This window comes from Ceratotherium simum, chromosome 22, assembly GCF_057802395.1.
Source record: "Ceratotherium simum simum isolate JZ-2026a chromosome 22, ASM5780239v1, whole genome shotgun sequence".
In the NCBI taxonomy this organism is placed as follows: domain Eukaryota; kingdom Metazoa; phylum Chordata; class Mammalia; order Perissodactyla; family Rhinocerotidae; genus Ceratotherium; species Ceratotherium simum.
In genome coordinates this window covers 30,325,790-30,353,106 of record NC_141921.1, presented here as the reverse complement: position 1 = coordinate 30,353,106, position 27,317 = coordinate 30,325,790, and the positions used below count along the sequence as shown (strand labels likewise).

General features: G+C 53.9%; 1 protein-coding gene across 3 annotated transcripts; it reads left to right on the top strand.

The window, feature by feature from the left end:
• The first annotated feature begins 1,072 nt into the window (after positions 1-1,072).
• On the top strand, positions 1,073-26,286 carry ZDHHC18 (zDHHC palmitoyltransferase 18). 3 transcript variants are annotated; one of them, XM_014783755.2, is made up of 10 exons: positions 1,073-1,398; positions 5,819-5,979; positions 17,001-17,150; positions 18,718-18,855; positions 18,978-19,026; positions 19,496-19,598; positions 21,135-21,247; positions 22,423-22,522; positions 24,888-24,965; positions 25,542-26,286. In XM_014783755.2, the coding sequence occupies exons 1-9, from the start codon at positions 1,118-1,120 to the stop codon at positions 24,927-24,929; spliced, it is 1,137 nt and encodes a 378-aa protein (XP_014639241.2). In that variant the 5' UTR covers positions 1,073-1,117; the 3' UTR covers positions 24,930-24,965; positions 25,542-26,286. The 3 variants fall into 3 exon arrangements, with proteins under 3 accessions (XP_014639241.2, XP_087302616.1, XP_087302617.1); XM_087446490.1 differs by lacking the exon at positions 25,542-26,286 and having other exon boundaries at positions 24,888-25,300; XM_087446491.1 differs by lacking the exons at positions 24,888-24,965; positions 25,542-26,286 and having other exon boundaries at positions 1,075-1,398; positions 22,423-24,427.
• Positions 26,287-27,317: the final 1,031 nt, after the last annotated feature.

The following is a 27,317-nucleotide window of genomic DNA, read 5'->3' as shown; positions in this document are numbered from 1 at the left end:
AGGTTACACTATATAAAACTCTGTCCTAGCAGACTGGAGCTAGAGACTCTCCTTGTGGCCTTGATGAAGCAAGCGGGTATGCTGGAGAAGCCCACAGGGCTTCTAGGAACCGCAGATGGCCTCTGGAACCTGAGGGAGGCCTCTAGCTGACAGCCAGCAAAAATCGCAGGCCCTCAGTCATACAGTCGCAAGGAAATAAGTTCTGCCACCAAACCTGAATGGGCTCCCAAGTGGATTCTTCCCCAGCTGCGTCTCCAGGTAAGAATGCAGCCTTCTGAGACACCAAGCAAACAACTCAGCTGAGCTATACTAGGGCTCCTGACCTGGAACCTGTGAGATAATAATGTGTGTTGTTTTAAGCTGCTAAATTTGTGGTAATTTGCTACATAGCAATAGAAAACAAATACACTCAGAATTCCTGAAAAACACTGGGGTCCTGTAGCATCAACCCTACATTAGGTGACATCTAGGAAACCCTGGGTCTGGGTCCAAATCACAGAGCTGGGTGAGGGAGGCCAGAGGAGGTGCCACACACACCCACTGGGCACTTGGAACTTCAAGTGAGTAGTTAACAGGCCCCTGGCTTTCAAAGCCGATTGTGTCCCAACCCCCACCCCTGCCTGTCTCCCCAAATGCCTGTCCAGTCAGTCCTCAGAGACCGGTGAAGCGGGGCCCTGGAATTACAGACGGCCAGACGCAGATCACGAAGTCCGCTGCTCGAATCTCGGCGCCTGGCACACTGCCCGGCGCACAGGGGCCGCCCAACAAATGGTCTGATTGCCAAAGAACAGAAAGAGCGCATCTGCCGCCCCGTCATCGTGCAGAAGGGACCAGGCGGCTCAGGGAGCGGCACGGACTGCCAGGGCCCTGCCGCGGGTCGGACCGGGCCGCGGCGCCCGAGCGCCATCCCGGGCCCAGGCGGAGGGGGCGCTGCGGCGGGAGGCCGCGCCGGGCGGGGGCGGGGGCGGGGGCGGGGCGGGGCGGCGGCGGGGCCGCCCCAGCGAGCGAGCGAGCGAGCGAGCGCCGTGCACCGCCGCCGCCACCTCCGCCGCTCGCCCGGGTCCCGGTGCTGCGCGGCCGGCCCGCGGGGCGCGGAGCTGAGGCCGCGGCCGGCCGCATGAAGGACTGCGAGTACCAGCAGATCAGCCCCGGGGCCGCCCCGCCGCCCGCCGCGCCCCCCGGCCCGGGCCCCGGGCCCCCGCCGCCCGCCGCCGCGCCGCGCTGGAGCAGCAGCGGCAGCGGGAGCATCGGCCGCCGCCCACGGCGCAAGTGGGAGGTGTTCCCGGGCCGCAACCGCTTCTACTGCGGCGGCCGCCTCATGCTGGCCGGCCACGGCGGCGTCTTCGCGCTCACGCTGCTGCTCATCCTCACCACCACCGTCCTCTTTTTCGTCTTCGAGTGAGTTCGCCGGCGCCCCCGCCCCCTCAGGGGCCCCATCCCCTCCGCCGCGCACCCCACCTTCCCCGCCCTTGACGGGCACTCCAGCGCCTCTGGTCCCCTGCTGGGCACCCCATCCTCTCCTACCTCCCGGGCACTCCACCCTTCCCAGCACCTGCCAGGCACCCTCCCCTCCTTGCTTCTCCAGGGCCTGCATCCTCCCTGCCTCTCAGAATCTGCCCTCAGGCCTCTCCAGTCTCCTTGCACATCTCTTATCCGTCTTCCCTGGTCCCCTCCCCCTGGTCCCTTCCGCCTGTCCTCCCTTGCCCATTTGGATACCCCATCTACGCTGGTCACCTCCTCCCCTCCCAGCCACCCCATCCTCTCTGGCCCCGCCCTGGCACCCCCATCCTTCCCTGGCACCCAGCCTTTGCCAGCCTCTGCCAGGAACACCGCCCTCCCATGCCCCTCCATGACCCCTGTCGGCTCAGAATCTGCTCCCCAGGCCTCCCCAGCTCCTTGGATCGATCCCCTCACCCTCACCTATCCCCTGGACCACCTCTTGCTCATCTTCCAGGTTCTTTCTGGCCCCTTGAGGCATCTTTTCTTTATAGCCCTTCCAGACAACCTCTGAATTTCTTCCGTGTCCTTTTTTTTTTTAACTTTTTTTATTTATTTATTTTTCCCCCAAAGCCCCAGTAGATAGTTGTATGTCATAGCTGCACATCCTTCTAGTTGCTGTATGTGGGACGGGCTTCAGCATGGCTGGAGAAGCGGTGCGTCGTGCGTGCCGGGGATCCGAACCTGGGCCACCAGTAGCGGAGCGCGTGCACTTAACCGCTAAGCCACGGGGCCGGCCCTCTTCCGTGTCCTTTGACTATGTACTCCCACCACAAATTTCCAAACCATCTTCTCCCTTCCCTCCAGGGTCCCTCTAGGGTCAGCTCCACCACCTCTCTACTCTCGGACCCTCTGTCGTTCTCACCGTAGGCCCTCAAACAGTCTTCCCTCAAACATCTTTGGGTCTCTCAGGCCCCCCCTTCCCTCTCTAGCACTTTCCTCAGTTGCTCCAGAGCTTCCTGTCCACCCATCAGCCTCCTCCTGTCCCCTCAGCCATTTCCCAAGGCCCTGCCCCCCAGCTCCTGACCTCCTGGCTTTCCTTCCCTTCTCAGCATTCTGGAGCATCCCTCTGACCTGTGCCGCGGCAGGAACAGCTGCAGTAATGCCTTGTTATTTTTCAAGAACATCCGGGGTACTTGCGTGTGACAGGTCGCATTTGCCCCCATGGGTTTTTGACCTCTTCATGTCCCTGGTGACCCAGGATTGGCCCACACTCTATCACCATTTTATGGATGGAGGGAGAGATGCCTGTCACTGTAGCAGGTCATGTATTCGTATCAGAAGTTTTCCACTCTACTCTTGGTCTCTAGCTTGATCCACTTGCTGTGTGATTCCTCGCACACACACCGGCGTGTACACACACGCAAACCCACCCCGTGCTGCGTGAGCCCCACCTTCCCCTCCTAGTTCTCTCCATCCTCTGTGGTCTTAGTTAATTATACAGTGTGGGTAAGAACTCCATCTCTGCAGCCAACAGACCTGGTTCAAATCCTAGCTCCAGCACCCACTAACTGTGTGACTTCGGGGCAGCCGCTTCACCTCTCAGAGCCCCAGTTTCCTTATCTATAAAACAGGTTTATAATAGTACCCACCCCCTAAGGTTGTCATCAGGGTGGCGTGAAGTCACACATAAGCTTTTAGCGGTAACAAGCATTTAATGCTGTCTGCTGCTATTACTTGTCTTCACCAAAACCCTTCCCAAGGGCCTGTGGCCATGATAAGGCTGCCACAAAGACGCAGCCCCTAGGTGCCCTTTCCAGCTGCCAGATCATGTTATCTGCAGTCTTGGGTTTCCCCTTGAAGCAAGATGAGGACTTCCTACAAATTAGCTTCTCCCTTTCGCCCTTCCTTTCTGAGTCAGGGTGGATAAAAAGTTCCAGGATAATTTCACAAGCAGAGGCTCTGGAGAGCCCCCAGCCCCCAGCACGGCCCCTGGGCTGAGTTTCAGATCCACCTCGTTGGGCCGGCCCACGTGGGTGTTTTGAAAGTGCCTTTTCCAGTATCCCCCGGGCTCGCTCGTGTCTGCCCAGGCAGGCTGCAGCCGAGGCGGGAGGAAGTGGTGCTTGCCGTGGTTGGCCCCTGTGACCCTGCGCTGTGGGATTCGGTCAGTTCAGAGGCAGGACCTTCTCTAGGCTGAGTGGCTATCTTTGCTGGTGACAGGTTTGCCCCCAGAGAGGGAGGAAGTGAGGACCTCTCGGTTTGGGGAGAGCTTGTGGATCATCTGGCCTTTGTCTCTCTCCTCCTCACTTGAGGTGATGGAGTAGGCAGGAGAGTTTGGGTTCGGGCCAAGAGCTCCCGTGGGTCTGGACTGGGGTGAAAGGTCAGCAGGGACCTGGTGCATGAGAACCCTGTTGGTGAGGGCATGGAGGATGAGAGGTGCTGACACTCTCCCATTGCTCTGGGGAAAGGTAAAGGTGGCTCTCTAGGGCCTTTCCTGCTGAGAATGGTATGCCCCATTCTTTGGTTTGTGGATTATTGCACAGGCCGCCCTGCTTCTGCCCTACTTCCCACCCCCAGACAGCAGCCAGAGTGCCCCTTTAATTCTAAGTCAGATCTGAGTCCTCCCTGGCTCTCAGGATAAGAGCCTGATAATGGGCTTCCTCTCTGTCCACATCTCCTCCTACTATCTCCCTGTGCATTCCCTTCCAGGTACATTGTCCTCCTCGCACAAACCTACCTCAGGGCCTTTGCACAGTTTGGAACACCCTTCCTTTAGATAGCCTCATGGCTCACTCCTTCACTTTGTTCCATCCTTCCCTGACCATCCCTATAATATAGCAAACCACCCCCTCCCTCCTGTCTCCTCTGCACTGACTTACTGTTCTCTAAAGCACTTGCCACCTTCTGACATCCTGTCTGTATACTTTCTTGCCTGTCTTCTCCATGAGAGCAGAACTTTATTCTCCTCCCTGTGGTATTCTCAGTGCCTAGAACAGGGCCGGGTATGTAGTAGGTGCTCAATACAGTAACTATTTGTTGGATGAATGGACAGAGCATTTGCTGGGAGTCCGAAGACCCCAGCCCTGTCTGGCTGGGTGACCTTGGATCTGGCTGTGGGCCTCAGAGGCCCCCTCTGTAAAATCCGGGGGCTAGTACTTGGTATTTCTGAGGGCTCTATGAGTCTCAGACTTCAAGTCTTCTCATCCCCCAGGAAGTCTGGTTGTACGTGAACTGGTTGGGTTGTCATGTGGGTGACATGGAGAGCCTGGCTCTGTTTGAGGTTCGAACCTGAGGAGCACAGAGGTGTTTGGAGCGAAACATGGCCCACTTGGAGCCATTGGCCTTGGCAGACTCTGCTCCTCAAGGGCCTCTCTGAAGGCCAGAGCCTCTGACGATGGTGGCTCCAGAAGCAGTGTGTAGATGCCCACAGGTGTGCTCCCTGCTACTGTGCCAGCTCCTGGAACTTTGGCTGATTTGTGCCTCCCAGCAGCTGGTCATCTCCCAAATACCAGTCCGTCACCCCATCAGGTGCCACTCTGGCTCTGGGAGGCCGGGCAGCGGAGGATGGTGGTTAATAGTATGGGCAGGCCTCAGAGTCAGACCTGCACGCAGGATATTCTCCCAGCCCTAAGGTCAGGGGGCCTGATGGAACTGACTTGGAATGCCACCCTTCGGGTGACAATGGCAGTGGCTGGACCATGCTCTTTCCCCCAACCCCTTCACCTGGCTGACCCTACTCGTTCTTCAGGTTTTAGCTTAGGCGTTATCTCCTTCAGCAAGCCTGTCCTGACTGTTTTGCTGCTTTCCCCTTCCACATTAGAGCACGCAAAGCCCTGTGTGGCAATTCTCTGTTTACACGTCTGTTCTCCCCACTAGACCATAAGCCTCATTGAGGGAGCGGGAGACTCTTGTCTTATTCACTGCCATTCTTCCTTTTGCTTGTTGAAGGTATTGCCTGGCATGGAGAAGACCTCAGTAAATATTGTGGAGTGAGTGACTGGCTGAATGAATGAGTGAACATTGTCATGGATGGTTCATGTCAAGTGACAATCTAATTCATTGGTAGTGGCTGCCTGAAGCTCTGTGCTAAGAAAGATTCTGAGGCTGCAGCGATGCACGGATTAAGAGAGCTGGGATCTGTTGATCACATCTGCCATGGGCTCAGGGGTGGAAAGTACAAGGATCAGTTAGTGATGTCTGCTCTAGGCACTGATGGGGGAGTGGCTGCACTTACCTAGGGGCTGTACCTCTGCCTCAGGGGGAGGCGCTATTCAAGCTTGTGGTGTTTGCTGGGGTGACAACACCTACCTAATGCTGTGGCTCTGTGTCCCAGGGAGCCCTTGGGCTATCTGCTCATCTCTCTCCCTCTCTCTCTCTCTAGCTGTCCCTTCCTGGCCCGCCAACTGACCCTCGCCATCCCCATCATCGCTGCCATCCTCTTCTTCTTCGTCATGAGCTGCCTGCTGCAGACAAGTTTCACCGACCCTGGGATCCTGCCCCGGGCCACCGTCTGTGAGGCAGCCGCCCTGGAGAAACAGATTGGTGAGACTCCTCCTCCAGCTGAAGCTCTGTCTCCCAGCTCCTTGATTGGAGAGGAGGCCTGATTTCCCGTTCCCACACTGTGCTAGGAACTGGGGGTACGATAGTGAGTAGGGCAGGGCGGAGCTGACACTAGAGTGGGGGAGACAGATGATAAACAAGTGAGCAAATCAACAAGCAAGAAATGAAGGCCAGCACGGTGCTGAGGCTTACTGGGGGCCAGGCGCTGTTTTCACCTCTCTATATGCATGATCTTATTTACTCCCCAATAATCCTGTAATGTAGGTACTGTTGTTATTCTCTTTTACTGATGGATTAAACTGAGTCTCAGAGAGTTAAGTAATGGGTCCAAGATCACGCAGTAAGTGGAACAGCTGGGATGAGGCCCCAGGCAGTCTGACCAGAGCTGTTGCTTTTAAACATTCATATACACTTACTCATTCACTCATCAAACGTTTATTGAGCCCCTTCTGTATGCCAGGCACTTTTCTAGATGCTGACGATACAGAGTGAACAATCTGACAATAGTGCCTGCCTTCTCGGAGCTGACATTCCAGCGGGAGGAGAAAGACAGTAAACAGTGAAATATCTAGGGTGTCAGACAGAGAAGAGGAAAGCAGGGAGGGAGAATGAGAGCTGGGGGAGGGTGTATGATTTTAAACAGGGTGGTCAGGGAAGGCCTCATGAGGGAGGTGACATCTGAGCAAAGACACAAAGACCTGTAGAGATGAGAGGTTGAGCGTGTGGGTATCTGGGGCAAGAGTGTAGTAGGTGTGGGGAGTGGGCTGGTTTAGATTAGGTGGTCAGGGGAGGCCTCTTGGAGGAGGTGGCACTTGAGATGAGCCCTGAATGGTGCGATGGAGCTAGTAATAAGTGGTCTGGAAACAGTAAAGGCAAAAGCCCAGAGTGGCGGTGTGTTTGAGGAACGGCAGGAAGGCCAGTGTGGCCAGAAAGAACCTGTGCCCCCAGGCACCCCCAGTGGCCCGTGATTCCTCCCAGACTGCTGTGTGGGTTCCCCTGGGTGGCTGGGCACCGGCGCCAGGGCCTTAATCTCAGCTTGCTCCACCCTAGCCCCTTCCTGCTGAGAAGTGATGTGGGTATTTGCACACATCAGGGGTTTCCGGTCCGTGGTTGGCTCTTTCCCCTAACATGGTGACTGTCAGACAGGCTTTTAAATACCCACCTGGCCCTGAAGAGACCTAGTGGCCTGTAAATATCAGAGCTCTGCTGTGTCCATCACTGGAAGTCATTCCACTAGTTCTCGGGAGCAGCTCAGCAGGACAGGCAGGAGGAGAGAGGATGTTCTCTCGCTCTCTATCTGATCTTTGCCTCATTCCTTTGCCCAGGCCCATCCTCAGCCACGCCCTCATTGCTGTCTTCCTCTGCCTGCATCCAGCTTCCTTCCCTCTTGCACCCCTGGGCCACTCGCTACTCGGCTCTCAGCTTCTGCTCCTTCAGGATCCCACAGTCTGGGGCTGGCCGGTGGAGTAGCGATTGGGTTCGCCCATTCAGATCCTGGGCGCGGACCTACACAGCGCTCATAAAAGCCATGCTTTGGTGGCGTCCCATGTACAGAATAGAGGAAGATTGGCACAGATGTTAGCTCAGGGCTAATCTTCCTCAAGCAAAAAGAGGAAGATTGGCAACAGATGTTAGCTCATGGCCAATCTTCCTCACCAAAAAAAACAAAAAAGTATCTTGTGTATCTTCCACAGCTTGGGTCCTGTGCATAAACAGATACTTGATAAATATTTAATTCACAAGTAAATGTATAAGCAATATTAAAAAAAAAAGAATCCCACAGTCTGACCTGGGCCTGTCTACCTGGCAGCAGGAATCTCGGCAGCAGCTCCGTTTCTCCTCCCTCCATGTCGGGGGAGGGAGGCAGGATTATTGTCCAGCTCAGCCTGGCCTCAGTGGTCCGGCCGCCTGGAATCCTCTGGCCTCTGTGAGCTGTGTGGGTAGTACTGACAATAATCCCCCGTGTTTGGGGAGAGCTTGACCATGTGCTGAGTGCTTCCCGTCCGTTATCCCCACAAATCCTCACAGCAGCCTGGCTGGACTGATGCAGAAACTGAGGCAGGTGGTCACCCGGCAGGGGAGTGGAGGTGCGGAGACGGAGTGTGTGCCTGACTCCCAAACCTCTTGCTTTCTCTTCTGAGATGGCTGCGGGGACACAGCCCCAGTCTTACGTGGCCACACCCCCTTCGTCCTTATGTCTCGACTCAAGTGTCCCGTGCTCTGGGAAGCCTTCATGAGCCCAGTTGGGCTAGACCTTCCATGGCATTGCTTGTCCTTCCCTCTTGGTACGGAATTGTTAAGCAGGCCTAGCAGCCTTTTCCTGGACTGTGAGTTTCTTGTTCACCTGGTCTGCCACGTGGAAGGCTCAGTGATGAGTGGACGAGCCTCTGTGGAGGCCCTCCTTGCTGTGCCCAGGTGACTGGTTGAGAGACAGTTGGAACGTCTCCCAATTAGGCATTACGGGTTTGACCATTTATGTGTTAATTCTATATGCTGACTCCTGACTGCAGGGGGCCAAAAACGAAATCTGATGTGAACCCTGCTTTCTAGTGTTTTCCAAGCTAGTTCAGGCCAAGGAGGAAGGCCTGACTGGCCAGAGGTCAGGCTTTGGAAGAGGACCATAGAAACCAGGAGCATCTTCTGCCTGGAGGATACGGAGAGGCTTCATGGAGAGGTGCCTTGAGCTGAACCTTGAAGTTGGGGTGGAGTTCAAGCACAGGAAGATGTATGAAGGGAGCCCTCCGGCAGATGGAACAGAAGGAGGGGAGGACAGAGTGGGAAGGAGGAGGGACAGGTATGGGACCTTGAGCAGGCCATGTTGGCTGGAACACGGGGAGTACTTCAGAGAATTCAGGAAATTCCTGTTGGAGGATGGGGTGGAGTCAGTTTTGTGGGGCCTGAGGGTCAAGGTCAGAGACTTTCTTTTGAGAGCAGTTGCCAAGCCTGGAAAGTGGCATCTTTGGGGCCTTTGAGTTCTCAAACTTGAACAGCAGCCAAATTTGGGGGTGTAGCCAGGAGGCTTCTAATCAAGGTGAAGTAGATTTTCTTGAAAAGGACTAAGGTCACAGAGCCTTTTCGAGAAGGTTGGGGGCCGGCTCTGAGGTGGGTGGTGCTGTTCATATAAATGTGAACTGATTACCTGGGCCTGGGCCCATGCAGTTGGTGTGAGCTTCTCAACGTGGCCCCATCGGCCAGCAACTCGAACCCAACAGCGTCTGGCCCAGGGCTCCAACTGTGCAAGGACCATCTGGGGGCGGTGACCAGCTCCTCCCAGTTTTCCCTGTTGTTTTAGCACTGAAAGTCTCATGTCTTGGGAAACCCCTCAGTCGCAGGCAAACCAGGGCTGTTGGTTACCCTGGTCCGAGATCCTGACTTCTCATCGGGGAGCTGTGCAGCTGGATCGCCCTGCAGGGCCACATGGAGTCCAGGCGCTCTGGGCAGTTGGAAAAGAGGTGGGAACATTGCCCCCAGGAGGCTCCTGGTCTTATGGGAGACGATAGAAACATCCAAATCCTAGTGACAGACACTCGCCTAGACAGGTTACAGCTCACAGGACACACAAAGGCTGCCTCTCTCTTCGCCACCACACAGCAGGTCACCATCCGCATCCTGTCTGTCTCCAGGATGTCTCCCCTCAGGTCCTTCTGAAGCCCATGCCCCAGGGCAGACCTGCCTGATTTTTTTTTTTTTTATTTATTTTTTATTTTTTATTTTTATTTTTATTTTTTTTCCCCCCAAAGCCCCAGTAGATAGTTGTATGTCATAGCTGCACATCCTTCTAGTTGCTGTATGTGGGACTCGGCCTCAGGATGGAGGGAGAAGTGGTGCCTCGATGCGCACCCGGGATCCGAACCCGGGCCACCAGCATTGCAGCGCGCGCACTTAACCACCAAGCCACAAGGCCGGCCCTGATTTTTTTTTTAATATGTATATTTTTGCCCACCCCAGAGCCTCGGGGCATGGTTGTATATCCACATTGTAAGTCCTTCTAGTTCTATGTGAGCCGCCACCACAGCATGGCAACTGACAGACAGGTGGTGTGGTTCCGCAACCAGGAAGCGAACCCCGGCCACCCAAGCAGAGCACACTGAACTTTAACCACTAGGCCATCAGGGCTGGCCCCTGACCTGCCTCATTTTCCACCTGGATTGGCTCAGGACTCTGCTGATCAGGCCCCGACATCTGGCCTCTCCCTTTAATCAGAGTTGTCTCTCCAAGGCCTAGATTTGGCCCCAGCCCTCCCTGGCTCAGAATTTGGGTGACTCCCTAGTGCCCTCAGCAGCATTTCCTGAAACTTGGCCATTGGAATACAGCCGTCATGATTTTTGCCCTTTCTGCGTCTCTCCTTGTACCTTCATTTGTCTAGTATTGTCCTTTATTATTATTATTTTTTATAATTTTATTTATTAATTTTTTCCCCCAAAGCCCCAGTAGATAGTTGTATGTCATAGCTGCACATCTTTCTAGTTGCTGTATGTGGGACGTGGCCTCAGCATGACTGGAGAAGCGGTATGTTGGTGCACGCCCGGGATCCGAACCCGGGTCACCAGCAGCGGAGCGCGCGCACTTAACCGCTAAGCCACGGGGCTGGCCCTAGTATTGTCCTTTAAATGGCTTGCTTTTAAATGCATTTTGCAAGGAAAATTCATATCACCCCTGTAAGCAGAAAGCCACTTGCTCTGAGTAGAAGATAATGGTAAAAACAAGAACGTAACAATGTTACGGAATTCTTGATGGTTACAGTTGCATGTGGAAAGCAGTCTCTTTGAGGCCTGTGAAGATCACGGGTATTATTAGGTATTAAAAGTCGAGACTTTTCCCCTTGATGGAGTCAAAGACTTGAAAGAGAGTAGAAATGGGAATAACTTTTTCATCATGTGATTCAGTGTTAGTTAGTGTCACAGCCAGGAAACAGATCATCTCTTCCTAAAAACAACAAATCATCTCCTACCTTCCTGAAAACTTGCCCACTAAGGCGCACCTGCCTGCAGGAGCAAGGCACGCTCCAGCCCACCCTTCCCTCCCGCCACTCCGGGCGCCCCTAGCCCCTCTGTGCAGGTTAATGCCTGTAGTGCCTTTGCTCACTCAGTCATCTCTACTGCCATGCCCTCCTCCCCAGAGAGCCCACGATCTCATTCTTTCTGATCCAGCTTAATTGCCACGTCGTCTTTTGTTGCTCCCTTGAATGCTGCCTCCCGCCCCAGCCCCACATATTCCCTGTGTTCTGTGGTGATGGGTAGAGACACCAGGAATACCATTAACTGACTAGCTATGGGTTAGACCTTTACATCTCTAATTCGCACCATCATCCTACAAGGTTGATAATATTATGACCCATTGAGGAAACTGAGGCTCAGAGAAGTTGAGCGGTTTCTTCAAAGCACAAGCTAACAAGTGGCCAGGCCAGGTTTCAAAATGAGATCAGACTGTCCCCAGAGTCCCCACACTTGACTCACGGTGCCTCTTACACTGACTCTGTAATTATCCACTTCTCTGTGCTCCCTATGCTCTCAAGCTGAGCTCTTCCTGTATCCCCAGGCCTACCACGAAGCCTGGATGTGGTAGAGGCTCCATAAACCTCTGGAATGAACAGAAGTGGTCAGGTGGGGATTACAATGACCCAGCACTCACAGCCTGGGCACTGTGGCTGACCTTGAGCTGGCTGGAAGCGGGGGAGACCATGGCCCTGCAGCTGTTTCCTCCACAGATGGGGACAAGGGAAGGACAACAGTCAGAAGGGCAACAGTCTGGGGATGGCCTGGTGGTGTACTGGTTAAGTCCGTGCGCTCCACTGCGGTGGCCCGGGGTTCAGATCCCGGGTGCGCACCGACGTACCGCTTGTCAGGCCATGCTGTGCCAGCGTCCCATATAAAGTGGAGGAAGATGGGCACAGATGTTAGCCCGGGGCCAGTCTTCCTCAGCAAAAAGAGGACGATTGGACAGATGTTAGCTCAGGGCTGATCTTCCTCACAAAAAAAAAAGAAGGGCAACAGTCGGGGCCTAGCAGGGCGGGTAGAGGTGCCCAGCCTTCCCTCGCTAAAGCCTTCTCGGTAGCTCATGGCCCGCCCCAGCCGTCCAGGCTCTGACCGCAGCAAGCCTGCCTGCTCCTTGCAGGCTGTGTTTGGGTGGAGAGACCCGTAGCACGCCCTTGGTCAGGAGGAAGGTGTGAGAGGTTCATTGTCTTGTCCTAGCCATTCAGTGAGGAGGAGCCTTCCCCTCATTACCGTGTTCCTGGGGGCTTTAGTTTCCCACCTGGAAGGCAGCAGGAGGGCCTCACTAGGGGAGGGCGCCTTTTTACTTCTTGAGGAAAGTTTGAAGCAGAAAGATCCCAGGAGTAGGTCTTAGATTCCCTTAGGACAGGGGTAACATCTCTTATTATCCCTCTTAATTCCTCCATTTCTTCCACAAGTATGTTCTGAACTCGGTGGACAAGCAAGCATATCTGACTCATCTATCTCTACCTGCCCCTGACTCTCTCCTCACTTGCCACCCCCAGGCCTGGTACAGTATCTTGACCTAGTAGATGCCAGTGTTTGAAAGAATGAACAAATGAATGAGTGCCTTGGAAGATAAGAGTTCTAATTTCAGCTGCACCTTATACTCCTGGTGTGAAGTCGGCTTCTCCATCTGTAAAATGAGGGCACATAGCCCCTTGCCAGCCCAGAGCATTTTTTGTGTGTCGAGTGAGACAGGGAATGTCAATACACTTTAAAAATTGTTTTTCTCTATTGAAACCTTTTTTTTTTCTTTGTGAGGAAGATCAGCCCTGAGCTAACGTCCATGCCAATCCTCCTCTTTTTGCTGAGGAAGACTGGCCCTGAGCTAACATCTGTGCCCATCTTCCTCCACTTTATGTGGGATGCCGCCACAGCATGGCCTGACAAGCAGTGCGTTGGTGCGCGCCCAGGATCCAAACCCAGGCCGCCAGCAGTGGAGTGTGCACACTTAACCGCTATGCCACAGGGCCGGCCCCACCTCTATTGAAACTGAAGAGGCTTGAGCCCTCTGGTCAGGCACGGCAAATGGACTTGCTCCAGGCACTGACAGGCTACCACTGGTAGTGGCTGCTGGGAGGAGTGCGTTGAGGAGGATTCTGAGGCTGAGTCCAGGGCGGTGACTGGTCAGCACTGTCTGATCTGAGAATAAGCAGTGGGACAGCTGCTTGTCTTCCTGCCAGGGGCTTCAGCCTCTGTGGGGCATCCCCAAAAAGCATCCCTTGACCCAACTCGTTTACGGCCCTGCAGTTGGTGGCTTTCATTCAGCATCTGGGTGGCACCCTCCTCCGGGGCTACACTTTCTCCTCTCTTCCGCTTCTTGGCAGCCTAAGGAAGTTGTATGTGCAGAGCATCATTTCCTCTTTCTCAGAGTTGTAGAGACGAGGAAGCCTGGCTGCCAGGGCCAGAACGTACTGGTGGGAGTTCCCTCCTTGCCTTGGGGGAGACGCTTGGGCACCCCTCTGCGTTGAGGAGGGCCTGTGGGAATCCAATAAGGATTCCAGTAGCTTTCCTCTTAGTCCTGAAGAGGGTCTGTGGTTTTAATTTGCGTTTTCCTGATGACTGATGAGTATGAGCACCTTTTCATGTGTTATTAGCTGTTTGGATAGCTTCTTTTATGAAATGCCTGTTTGAATCTTTTGTGTGTGAGAGGAAGATTGGCCCTGAGCCTAACATCTGTTGCCAATCCTCCTCTTTTTTTGCTGAGGAAGATTGTCCCTGGGCTAACATCCATGCCCATCTTCCTCTACTTTATATGTGGGATGCCTGCCACAGCATGGGTTGATAAGTGGTACATAAGTCTGTGCCCGGGACCCAAACCTGTGAACCCCAGGCTGCCAAAGTGGAGCATGCAAACTTAACTACTCCGCCACCAGGCCAGCTCCTGAATCTTTTGTCCACATTTGAATTCAGTTGTCTGACTTTTTCTTCCTGACATATAGGAATTCTTTTTGTTTTTTTGGTGAGGAAGATTGTCCCTGAGCTAACATCTGTGCCAGTCTTCCTCTATTTTGTATGCGGGACACGGCCACAGCATGGCTTGATGAACGGTGTGTAGGTCCACGCCCGGGATCCAAACCCACGAACGCCAGGCCACCAAAGCCGAGCGTGTAAACTTAACCACTATGCCACCGGGCTGCCCCTAAGAATTCTTTATATATTCTGGATATAAATCCTTTGTCTTTGTCAGATAAACATATTCTAAATGCCTTCTCTTACTCTGAAGGTCACTTTTTTTTTTTAATTATTTTATTGAGGTCACATTGGTTTATAACATTGTGTAAATTTCAGGTGTACATTGTTATATGTCAGTTTCTGTATAGACCACATTGTGTTCACCACCAAAAGTCTAGTTTCCATCCGTCACCATTCATATGTGCCCCTTTACCCTTTGCCCTCCCCCCGCATCCTCTTCCTCTCTGGTAACCACTAATCTGTTCTCCATATCTGTGTGTTTGTTTGTTTATCTGCCACATGTGAGTGAAATCACATGGTATTTGTCTTTAAGGTCACCTTTTTATTCTTTTGTGATATCCTTAGATGAACAGAAGTTCTTAATGCTGATGTAATGCAGTTTATCAAATTGCTCTCTTGTGATCAGCCCCTTTGTGCCTTGTTTAAGAAATCTTTGTCGGGCCGGCCCTGTGGCTTGGTGGTTAAGTGCGCGTGCTGCGATGCTGGCGGCCCGGGTTCGGATCCCGGGTGCGCATCGAGGCACCACTTCTCTGTCCATCCTGAGGCCGAGTCCCACATACAGCAACTAGAAGGATGTGCAGCTGTGACATACAACTATCTACTGGGGCTTTGGGGGCAAAAAATAAATAAAAAATCTTTAAAAAAAAAAAAAAAAAAAAAGAAATCTTTGTCTACTCCGGAGTTGTGAAGTGGTTTTCTGATTTTTTTTTTTATGCAAAGCTTTTGCGTCTAGAGCTGCAATCCATCTAGAATTGAATTTGCGTTTGGTGGGAGGCAGGGTGCAGATACATTTGTGCATCCAGTGGACCCAGCACTGTTTATGGAGAGAAGACCCTCTTCCTTCATGGCACCACAGTGTTGCCTCTGCCATAAACCACATGATCACAGACATGTTGGGTCTGTTTCTGGATTCTCTTCGCTGTTCCATTGGTCAGCGTTTCTACCCTTGCACCCAAACCAGGCTGTCTTAAGTACTATAGCTTTATCATATGTCTTTTTTTTTTTTTTTTAAATTTTATTTATTTATTTATTTTTTCCCCCAAGGCCCCAGTAGATAGTTGTATGTCATAGCTGCACATCCTTCTAGTTGCTGTATGTGGGACGCGGCCTCAGCATGGCCGGAGAAGTGGTGTGTTGGTGCACGCCCGGGATCCGAACCCAGGCCGTCAGCACCAGAGCGCACGCACTTAACCGCTAAGCCACGGGACCGGCCCTATCATATGTCTTATATCCAGTCGTATAAATCCTCTAGCTTTGTTCTTCAAGAGTGCCTTGGCTATTCTTGGCCCTTTGCATTTCCACGTGAATTTTAGAATGAGTTTGTCAATTCCACAAAAAAGAAAACCTACAGGGATTTTTGACTGGGATTATGGTGAATCTACGGATTAATTTAGGGGGAATAAATCCTTTTCTAATATTGACTCTTCCAATTCATGAATATGATATATCTCTGCATTTCTTTTTCTCTTAACATTTTTATTATGAAAAATTTCAAACATACAGAAAAGTGGGAAGAATTATTACAACGAATTCCTATATGTTCACAGCCTGGATTTCATAGTTGTTACTCGTGTATTTTATTTGTATCATATATATACGTATACAGTCATGCATTGCTTAACGACGGGGATACATTCTGAGAAATGCATCTTTAGGTGATTTTATCATTGTGCAAACATCACAGAGTGTACTTATACAAACCTAGATGGTACAGCCTACTACACACCTAGGCTGTATGGTGCTAATCTTATGGGACCACCATCGTATATGTGGTCCGTCGTTGACTGGAATGTCATGATGCAGCACATGACTGTATATATATAATTCTTATTAAACCATTTCTTAGTAAATTATAGACATCATAGATGCTTTACCCATAAAAACTTCAACATATATCCTCAAAATCCAAGGACAGCCTTGTGCATAAGCACAATTCCATTATCACATCTAGGAAAATTAATAGTTCCCAAATTTTGAATCTATAGTCATTTTTCTCCAGTTGCCCTCCAAATGTCTTTTGTTGCTGTGTTTTTTGTTTTTTGTTTTTTTTTGCTGAGAAAGATTAGCCCTGAGCTAACATCTGTGCCAGTCTTCCTCTGTTTTGTACGTGGGACGCCTGCACAGCATGGCTGATGAGTGGAGTAGGTCCATGCCGGGGATCCGAACCCGTGAACCTGGGCCACCGAAGCAGAGCGCACAGCACTTTAACCACTCAGCCACGGGGCCAGCCCAGTTGCTGTGTTTTGTTTTGTTTTTCAAAACAGGATCCAATCTAGGATCATGCATTACATTTGTTTACGTCTCCTAAGTCTTTCTTAATTTAGAACCATCTCGGCTCTCTTTTTGCAAGTGACACTGACTTTTCTTAGAGATCAGGCCAGTGGTCTTCTATGTGTCCCCCCTTCTGGATCTGATTGTCTCCTCATAGCGTTGTTTGCTTTGTCCCTCTGTCTCCTGAACCTCCGGGGAATTGGAACTGAGATCAGGGCGTGAGCAGATACAAATAAACCTCACTCGGCCTTCCTGGGGCCTCCTCCTCTGCTAGCCCTCCTCAGAGTGGCGTCAGGCCTGCAGTGTGTGAGCCGGTGTGGAAAGCCTTAGCGCAGTGCTTGGCACACAGCAGGTCTCAGCGTGGGGTAGCTCTTCTTAGTATTTGTCCCCACCTTAGGCCAGCATTTTACCCAATGATTGTTCTCCAGAAACAGCTTCCCTGAGCCGTCTCCTGTCCCAGCCAGGCAGCAGTGGCTTCCCCCTGGCTGGGGCTCCTAGCTCTGGGCTTGGACATCCCCCGTCTTTCTCTCTTCCCACCCTCAGACAACACAGGCAGTTCCACGTACCGGCCACCGCCTCGGACCCGGGAGGTGATGATCAATGGGCAGATGGTGAAGCTGAAGTATTGCTTCACCTGCAAGATGTTTCGGCCGCCCCGGACCTCACACTGCAGCGTCTGCGATAACTGTGTGGGTGAGTGGGAGGCGGCAGGGAGGGATACGGGGAGCCCTGAGAGAGACGGAGCCCTGGAGACAGGGGAGTCACTCTTGGGGGTGGGGGTTGTGTCTGAAATATCCAGGGCTGGTTCACCCAGATTTGCTCTGACTGAGGAGGGACCAGGGAAGAGGCTCTGAGTGTGACCAGTGGTGTCTTGGTTTCAGCCCAGGATTAGTGCATTCTTTCCCCCTAGCTCTGAAGTGTGGGGTAGACACAGAGAGGCCCTGAACTCTTTTCCCAGGCCTCTGAGGGTCCAAGTTCCCAGTAACCAGAGACTGGAGCAATAATATTCTAGATACAGTTGGGCTAGCAAGAGACTGATTTACCATCCAGTGGCCCAGGGCCAACTATACTGAAAGACTTTGATCTGATTCCCAAGGTTTGGGAGGGACAAGAATCTGGGAACAGAGGAGTTTAAGCTGGTGAAGTGGAGAGGATATAGCCAGGCTGGGAAGCTAAGCTCCTGACCCACAACTGCAGTGGTCACTGGGGAGTCAGAGGCCGTTTTGTCCCCTCTCTCTGCTCTCCAGAGGCCTGGCAGCTCTGACAGGGACCAAGGGTGTGCCCCTAGGAGGGTGTCATAAGGGAAACGCTATACGAGAGGACCCAGGGGAGCTGAGCCACGGTGACTGTGCAGTCCCCAGGGTAGTGAGCTCATTGCGCTAGCTCAGCGCTCCCTGAGCAAGAGAACCATGGGGAACACCCCGTGACAGCAGGCAGAGAAGTGGGTGATTCAGTGGGCGTCATTCAAGCCTGAGAATCTGCCCCACCCACCCCCTGTGAAGGGCGCTGGTCTTGGCGTGAAGCCTGCAACGGGCTTGTGACCCACATTCCCACAAGGGACTTTCTTCTCCAGTCTGGGTGTGACCCCACACCTGGTGACATAGCGCTGGGGTGAGCTCAGTCTCTGACTGGCCCCTGATGCCCGTTCTCCACGTGTTCTGTATGTAGCAGCCCAGCTGTCCCTGGGCAGCTAGTTTTAAAGCAGGGCACAGGGATCGTTGGTTGTTGACATGTGGCCGGGGTTGGAGGCCAGACGACAAGTACTTTTTGTGTATCTTCTTTGTACCAGGCACTGCTGGACCCTGGGATTCAGCTCTGTGTGAGGCCAGCACAGGCCCCTCATGGAGCTTACAATCGAGCAGGGCTCATTGGCCAGTCCACTCATTATAAATAGGTGTGTAAACACACATGGGCAAAGTGCTGCAGAAGATAAGGGCCAGGGCAACAGGCAGGTAGCAGGGGCCCTCCCCTTGTCTGGAGTAGGAGGAGACTTTCTTAAGGAAGTAGCTTTGCAGCCAAGATGTGAAGGAAGAATTACCCTCAACCAGGTAAAGTGACAAAGAGACGGGGACGAATGTGTCAAGCAGTGGGAACCAGTGCGCAGAGGACCAGAAGCAGGAGTGTCCGAGGAACTGAGGGTCGGCTGGTGTGGCGAGAATGAGTGGGTAGGAAGGCCCCAGCTGTGGCGTGAGGCCTCCAAACACCTGTGCTGGCCATAGGCCCAGCCGGCACTAACCCATCTCCTCTGGTCCTTTTCCAGAGCGGTTTGACCATCACTGCCCCTGGGTGGGCAACTGTGTGGGGAGACGGAACTACCGCTTCTTCTATGCGTTTATTCTCTCCCTCTCGTTCCTGACGGCCTTCATCTTTGCCTGCGTGGTCACCCACCTGACACTGCGTGAGTTGGGCTGGGGGCAGGGGCGAGCAGGAGGAGCTGGCCAGCAAGCCCAGCCAGGTAGGTCAAGGGGCTGTGGTCACTGTCCCTCTGAGCCGTGCCCTCTCCTGTTTCTTCCCCCCCAGGCTCTCAGGGAAGCAACTTCCTCTCCACTCTGAAGGAGACACCAGCGAGATATCCTTTGTGGGCTAGTGGAAACCCTGGTGGGAACCGAGGCCCCTTCACTGGGGCGGGTGCCCACACCTCATCCTGTAAACAGAGGGGAATGATGTAGAACCAATGTTTGTTCTCTAGAATCCCCTATACCAGCTGTTCTCTTCATGCCCAGGTGAGAGCTCATGGGCTGCTGTGGGGCTGGGGTGGCCGAGAACTCTCAGGATCCTCAGTCCCTGTCTTCCCTTAAGACACCGAGCTCCCTCGGCTCCTCGTGTTCTTGAAGTGGGGCTCCTGAACCCGCCTTGGGGTCCAGGAGGTGTTCCTGCTGAGAACTGGTGACTGGGCCACAGGAAGGTTACAAACTTATTTCCTTTCTGGGGAAATAGCTGCATGGAAGGATAGGTGAGAGAGGCTGGGTGTGGCCAACTCCCAGTGCAGGCGAGGCTCCCAGCCCTGATCCCGTGGGGTCCTTGACTGCCCTGTTCACTGTGCTGGAGTTGGTGATCTGCTTCTTCTCCATCTGGTCCATCCTGGGCCTCTCAGGGTTTCACACTTACCTCGTCGCCTCCAACCTGACAACTAATGAAGACGTGAGTAAGGCTGGCGTAACCCCTCATTGCTGGGCAGGATCCTCAGAAGAGGGCAGGGCTAAGGGAGCCTGGAGCAGCCCCAGGGCGGCCCTGACTCTCGGACTGCTGGAGACGTGGGTGGAGACATCAGGCAGCCAGACATCTCCTTCCAGTGCTCACAGCTCGGCTCTGGGAGACCCCGTGCAGGCTTCTGAGGCCCCCACATGCCTTGGCCCCTCGGTCAGGCTCCTGGGGCCCCCAGGTCACCTTCTTCCTAACCCCACGGGAGCAGCACTCACAGCATGACAGTTGTTACATGTGGCTCGCACATTACCGTTTCCAGAGTTCTTTTAGTTCCCACCATCTCTTGGGGTCCTTTTGCCAACTCTGAGGCACAAGGAACAGGGATGCTTTTTCTCCAGTTGATGGCCGAGTGACTTGCTCCACGATCATACAGCTGGAAAGGGACAGAGCCAGGGTTGCGCCCAGAAGCCATGGCTATACTCGCTGTGCCCCACACACTGCACTTGTGGGCAGCAGAGATGTGACTGTTCTCAGTGTCTCTGGGGCTCCCTGAGGCCTCCTTGTTGAGGAGGGGCAGCCAGGACGGGACCAGGAGTCTCCATCGACCCTCCCTACCTGCTGCCTTGCAGACCTACAGCAGTAAGCATTGTTTGAGCACCCTCTGTGTGCCCCGCCCTGGGCCAGACCTGACCTCCCCTTCCTGTCCTCCCAAACAATAAAAAAGCAAAGGAGAACATCTGGTCCAGGGCCTGCCATCTGATACTGCTCAGAGGCCCATGGACCAACAGAGAATACATTCTTTGACCTCAGCCTGTCATTCAGAGAAACAAAACTTAACACATGATGTGGGATCTTGTGCTAGGTGATTGGTACGGAGTGGAAATGACATCAGCCAGCATCTCCCAAGGTGGTTTCCCGGGTGCTATTCTGCAGGATATTACTAGGGTTTAATAAGCAAAAAGGGGTGTTATGGCCAAATAAGTTTGGAGAACTCTGGGTTAAAGTCATGCAGGTATCCTTTACCACTGAACTCCTCTGTGCCTTCCACAGCTGGCTCCACAGAGCTAGCAATGGGCAGGATTTCATCTAACGCCCCAACAGCACTTTCAGCGAGTTCCCTGTTCTTCAGCTGAGGATCGAGACTTGGAGAAGTGGTGATCTGTCCAGGGTCATGCAGTGAGTCAGTGGCAGGGCCAGGATTCACAGCCAGGTCAGCCTGAGCCCTGTGCCCTTGTCCTACCCCACCTCTTAGGTGGCTGACCAGAAGAGGGAGGAAGTACCCAAAAAGTTTCCTTTTGAGGCTTCTCTTTGGCTCTTCTCTGTGCTGGTTGGGGCCTCCTGCTCTCTGCTGGGTGCCCCTCGACATCCAGCAGTCACCCACATTCTCACTGAATGGCCTGGGTTAAAGACGTGTCCGCTCCGTAGTCTAGCCAGAATTGGTTTCAGAATTCACTGGTTTTCCCCAGCCTCTAGACGTCCTAGAAAAGCGAAATGAAGGGAGGTGCCTGACCCAGACCTCCTTCCTGCTTGTAGATCAAAGGGTCATGGTCCAGCAAGAGGGGCGGTGAGGCCTCCGTCAATCCCTACAGCCATAAAAGTATTATCACCAACTGCTGTGCTGTGCTCTGTGGCCCCCTACCTCCCAGGTAAGCCAGAGGGGTGCAGGGGGGAGGTCACAGGGCCTGGCCTGGCCAGTGGGAGTGAGTCCACACCTCTCAAAGAGGTTCTGGAATCAGCAGGCCTCTCCCCACACCACAGATGCCCTCTGTCCACCATCCCCTGCTGAACGCACTAAGGGCATTTGTCATGTAAAGGAATTATGTGGAGAGTTGTAATTTTTTTTTTTTTTTTTGTGAGGCGATCAGCCCTGTGCTGACATCTGCAAATCCTCCCCCCCCCTTTTTTTTTTTTTGCTGAGGAAGACTGGCCCTGGGCTAACATCCATGCCCATCTTCCTCCTCTTTATATGGGACGCCGCCACAGGATGGCTTGCCAAGCAGTGCGTCGGTGCGCGGCTGGGATCCGAACCGGCGAACCCCAGGCCGCCGCAGTGGAGCGCACGCACTTAACCGCTTGTGCCACCAGGCCGGCCCCGAGTTGTAAATTTTAATTACGTGAATCGCACGTGCTCATTGTAGAAAAAATTAAGTATAAAATATAAAAAAGAAGACTATTAGATATCACATGTAATCTTACTCCCAGGGATAACCACAATTAATGTTTTGGCCATGCTTGTACAACGCTGCCCTTCTGGTGCTGATGGGGGGGCTGGATGGGGCCTCCCTCTTCCCTCCTGGCTGAAGAGAACCCTGGTGGCTCAGCCCTGCTGGGGAGCGCTCCATCCATCCCGACACCAGGGGGCGCCAGAGCGCAAGAACAGGAGTTAAATTGCGGTGGACACTGCGGGCGAACTAGACTTCCCCACACTGTCCCCCGCTCCTTCCGCCCAATATGCCTGTCACAGGTGGGATGGGGGGACTGATAGTTGGGACAATAGGAATCGCACTATCTCCAAATGCCCTTTCATGCTTGCTTTCCCCCTTACCCACAGCCTGGCTTCTTGGCAGCCAGACAGAAAGGTGGCCCAGTTTGAATTAACAGTGAATAAATTCTGTGACCAAAAGCCAGGTGTCCAGGGTGCAGAGTGGGCCTTTCCGGAAGAGAGGGGTCTTGAGTCCCCAACTGGAGAGCAACTCCCCTTTCCTCAGCCTTTCTAGGGCTGGGTCTTTCCTTGGCTGGGAGGTGGACTGTGTCATCCAGCCCCTGGCCTGGAGCTCTGGAGTCGGGCAGGGCCCTCATGTGTCCCCTTATGTTTTGGAAGCCTGATTGACCGGAGGGGGTTTGTGCAGTCCGACACCGTGTTGCCCTCGCCCATCAGAAGTGACGAGCCAGCCTGCGGAGCCAAGCCCGATGCCAGCATGGTAGGAGGCCACCCCTGAAAGGGCTCAGTACTTGCCACCTGCTGGCCTGTCAGCCCCTCCGCACTCACCTGCCACCCTCCACACCTGCTGGGACCCTCCCCATTCCACCCGAGGGAAGCAGAGCTGCCAAAGACTCAAGTCTTTTCGTATTTATTTCCCACCCTGCGTGGCTTTCCCCACACTGTTCCATGGCTGTACCCTCTGCTCCCCAAACCTTGGGCCCTACATACCCCCAGCTGATCAGTGGCAGGAGTGACAGCATAGAGAGGCCAGGGCCCCTGAGGCTACCAAGGGGACCATGCCAAGCCTCTGCCTGTGCCAGGGCAAGCCCCGTGTGAGTGAGGGTGCGGACTGAGTGCAACGCCTCCCGGTTGGGGGAGCCGCTGGGCCCTGCTGAGCCAGGGGCCTGGGTGAAGCAGCACCAGTGAGCAGTCTGCTCAGACAGCGGGCTGTAGGAGAGGACGCCTCTGTGGGCTGCTGTGATTTGTGGACTCCATTCTTTTTGTAATGATCATTGATCTTCTGTTTTTGTTTTTCTTTTTTTTTTGTACGGACTTGGCCAATAGGATAGAGCTGGGATTCCAGGTAGAGAGGGCAGAGTTGGGAGTGCATGGGGAGCAGCCTGTGTCAGAGGAAGCCAAACCAGCCAGCCAGGCACCCAAGACCTCACTCCTGCATGATTCCTGGGCAGCACACTGGGAAGTGGGGGCCTTGCCCTCTCTCTGCCCATGGAGGGTTTTCTAAGGGACCCCAGCCTAGCCCCCCCACCTCTCTCTCAAGTCAGGTCTGGGGATGGGCGGGTTATACTCATGCTGGCAATACTTGAAACGGGTTTATTAATGCTGGGTATTTTGCACAATTTTATAGACCTCTTTTCTACATAGCATTTTTAAAATGAAAGAAGAAGGGAAAAAAAAGTCAGCCACATTGCTGTCCGTGTAGTGCCAGGTTAAGGGTTATCAGGAGGCAAGTTGGTTTTCAGAAGTTTATTACGAGAGACCTTCTGGCTGTGAGTGAGTGAGTGTGTGTGTGTCATGTGTGCCCCTGTATGAATGTGGCTGGCTCCCACTTCCCCACATCTCCCTCGGGTGTCAGCCGGCAGCAGCAGGAGCAGCCTGAGCCATGGGGACAGGGAGTGTGTGGATTGGTCACAAGAGACCCCTGGGCTCCCGCTGCGGCTCAGCCCCCATCCTCCTATCTTTTCCTCCTCCCCGGAATTCAGACAACCAGTGGCTGGGGACTCAGCCACACCCCACCCCACCCCCTGCCACCTAGCCCCCAGGTCAGGCTTCCAGCTGGGACCTGCCCAGGCAGGCTGAGACCAGGTGTGGTGGATAGGGTAATGGCTTTGGGGAGCTGCTACCATCCTACAAGCCACACCCCCTCCTCCAAGCTCTGAGCATGGGACCCAGTGATGGGGGCTAGAGGACAAGGAGTCTCTGCCAACTGGGGGCCTCCATCCAGAGACAAGGAAGGAAGGAAGGAGCAGGTGGGCCAAGCAGCAAGTGAAGGTTGGCCTAAATCTGGGCCAGAAGCTCAGAGGATGTCCCTCCTCTGCTGGGAGCTATAGTTTCTTACACAAATAGATAGGAAATTGTCCCTCTCTCCTCCTTCTTTGACCCTCCAAGTGGGCTGAATCAGCCCTTGGAAAGTGACGTAGGAAGTCCCCACATCTTGCCCTTCCTTGCTCCCGAGGTTAGTGGGTCACAGGCAGCTGAGAAGTGGCAGCGACAGAGGATTCCCTCTGGGAGAAACGGCTTCGCCCCAGCCTCAGGGCATGGGCCATACTGCAGGGGCCCTGGAGGTGGGGAGGAAGCGGGCTAGAGGAGGGGACTCCCACCTGCCTTTTATTTAAGCCAGTATTCTTTGTTCCTGCTTGTAATAAAACTTTTGTTTTTAAGAGTTGATTTGCTTTGGTTTGGCTTTTGTTTGCTCTTCCTTTGCTGAGGCCCCAGCCAGCAGCCCTCTCTTCGTTCAGCAAAACATGGGCTTTCCGGGGAGACAGAGAGAAGGCAGGCAGCCCCTGGATCTGGCCGAAGGTCTCCTCTCCTGGCTGGAGTCTGTCTGCTAGAGGCAGAGCAGAGGGGGCTGTGGCTAGGTCCCCATAGGCATATAAGAAGGCCATCCTGTCCCCTCTTTGTCCCCTCTACTTCCCCCTGCCTCGTGGGCTTGGAAACCCCCAAGCTCTTCTTCCTTGCTGTCTTTCCTGTCTGACCCCCAGTGACTGCTCAGCTAGGAAAATGTTTATGAAACACTAGATTCCGGTTTGAGAGCCAGAGCCTCCCTGGCCCCCACCCCCGCCTGGACAGCAGGGCCCAGCCAGACAACGCATAACACTGGCCCACCTCTCTGGTATCTCCCCCAGGAGGACACCTGTCAGGATTTTGCCATCTCCTGCACAGCCTGAGGGGAGCTAACAGGCCTCTTTGCAGAGGGTTAGCTGGTAAGACCGTATCTCCCCTGTCGGCCAGCACTGCCCCCTCCCCTCACACACCATCTCATCCTCATCGCATGCCTCGCCCACCCTGTGGAGCCCATTCATCTGTCTGGTGCGTGGTGTGGTGTGTGTGCTGGGGGTGGTAGGCCCCCAGGGCTCCCCCGTAAGCAGAAGGATGGGGTGTGGGGGCAGGGCTAAGAGCCCAGCCTTGCTCTGGACTGAGGAAGTAGCTTCTCGCAGAGCAGCTCTCCAGCTGGAGCAGGAGGTGAAGGGTGAGGTTGGGGAGAGGATGGCGTCCCTGCTCCGAGGTGCGTGGGCCTGTTCTGGTGGTGTCCTGTGTGCAGGGGCCCTCGATGACTAACGCTTATGTCCCGGCTCTCGGTCCCTGCTGAGCTTCCTCTCACCTGCCCGTTTTCTCTTTTGCTTCGTTGCCTGCTGCCTGAGCCTTGGCCCTGCTGTGGGGAAGAAGCAGATCTGTGGCAGCACCTGTCCCAGGCGGCACCCCTGCAGGCCTGCTGTCTCCTCCCACTCCCGCTAACCCTCTCTCTTCTCCTTCTTTGCTGTCCTGCCCGGGATCTCCAGTGTGTGCGGGGGCTTAAGGACCTCCTGAGGACCGCTGTTCTCTGCCTTTCCAGGAGTGGCCTGGGGGGAGCCAGGCACCCGGCACCTCCACCTGCCTAACCTGTGGCCCATCTGCCACCGTCTGTGCCTCCAGGGTCTGCCCCCAAGCCTGCCCCATACGTGTGCTCTCTAGGGCACCCCCACAGGGGGCAAGGGCTGGCCTCTCTGCCCCACCCCTCCACGCTGGCCAGAGTGTAGAAAGCCATAACGCAGCTGTCAGCACAATGATGTAATACCATGCTGAAATCCGCCCTCCCCTCCTTCACTTTATTTCCCCTTCCCCAGATTTGTAAGGTGTCAAGAGTCTTTAGGAATCTTGCCTTACAGCCTGCCCCCCCAGAATCAGGCATAGCCACAGTCGAGCTGAGCAGGTTTCTTCAGGAGCCGTCTGGGGTGTTGATGGTTGATGACGCTGCTGAACAAGTTTGGTGACTGTTCTAAGCACAACTGGTTTGACGCTGTTCCCACGGTCCCTTCCCCCCTCACCCGGAGTAGGTAGGACGTGAGGAGGATGCTTGTACTCTGTGCTCCGAGCACTGAGGGAGCTCTGACAGCCCTGTGTTCTTCAGAGGAACTAAAGGAAACCGGGTCGGGCCTAGGAACCTCCACTGAGCCCACGACTGGGGGTGCTTGTCTGCTGTCCTGTACCTTTTTTAACCAAAATAAAGATTTCCCTCTTCTTGCCATACCCTTGGCTGTCTGGTGCCACCTTTACTTTGGGCCCAGGGGTGAGGCCTGTGATGAGGGTGCAGGAGAACATCTGGCTCACCCTCACTGCCAGCTTTGTTCCAGCTGGTCAGTGCTGTTCTGGAGATTTAAAAAAAAGATGCATGACAAAGCCAGAGGTGACACAGGAGGAGTGGCCAGCGTCCTCTTCACTCTGCCCCTCCAGAACTGGTCTCAGTTCCAGAGACCTTCAGGCCTTAGCTGACCTCTGAACTCTCTCAGGTCCCAGCCCAGGCTGGGAGAGAGGGTTTAACTCCAGGCTAGGACTGTCACACCCCTGAACTGAGCCCAGCCCAGGGTAACAATCTCATGGAACCTTCCCTCTCCCCGGCTGCCACCGCACATGGAGATACGCAGAGTGCTAAGAGCTAAAAAATCATCATAGTGGCCATTTAGCAAGGTCTGGCCAAGTGCCAGGCCATTTTCTCACCTAAACCTGTGAGGAAGGTGATGTCAGCCTTTTTACAGATGAGGGAACTGAGGCTCAAGGAGGGCGCAGGAATTGCTCCAGGTCTCCCAGCCGAGAGAGCAGCAGGATTTGAACCTGATCTCTGCCCTGACCTCTGACCCTTCTGCATTACCCAAGGAATGAATACAGCTGCTTCAGGACGAGGGGCTCTCAGAGGGAGAAACCCTAAGGTTAAGAGAATGTCCTTCATAGGTAGCAGGGGCTTAGACAAGATCTGTGCTAGCCTCCTTGTTGTAGTGATGGGAAACTGAGGCCCAGAAGCAGGAAGGGACCTGCCCAAGGCCTGATAACAGAGCTGCGATGCAGTCTCAGCCTGACATTCCATTCTCTTTCCAAAAATTCCACAATATGTCCTAGACCAGACTGGTCTATGAGATGTAGGATACTCAAAACAGCAGTGCCTTGAGGGGAATAAGACTCAGGATAGCTGAATCACTTAAAAGTAGTCTAATATCCCCTCCCAAAGGTAATTAGTAGAGTGAGCTCTTAGCTGGATAATTAAACCCTTGTTCACAACTAACCAGGGGGAGAAGGTGCCATAG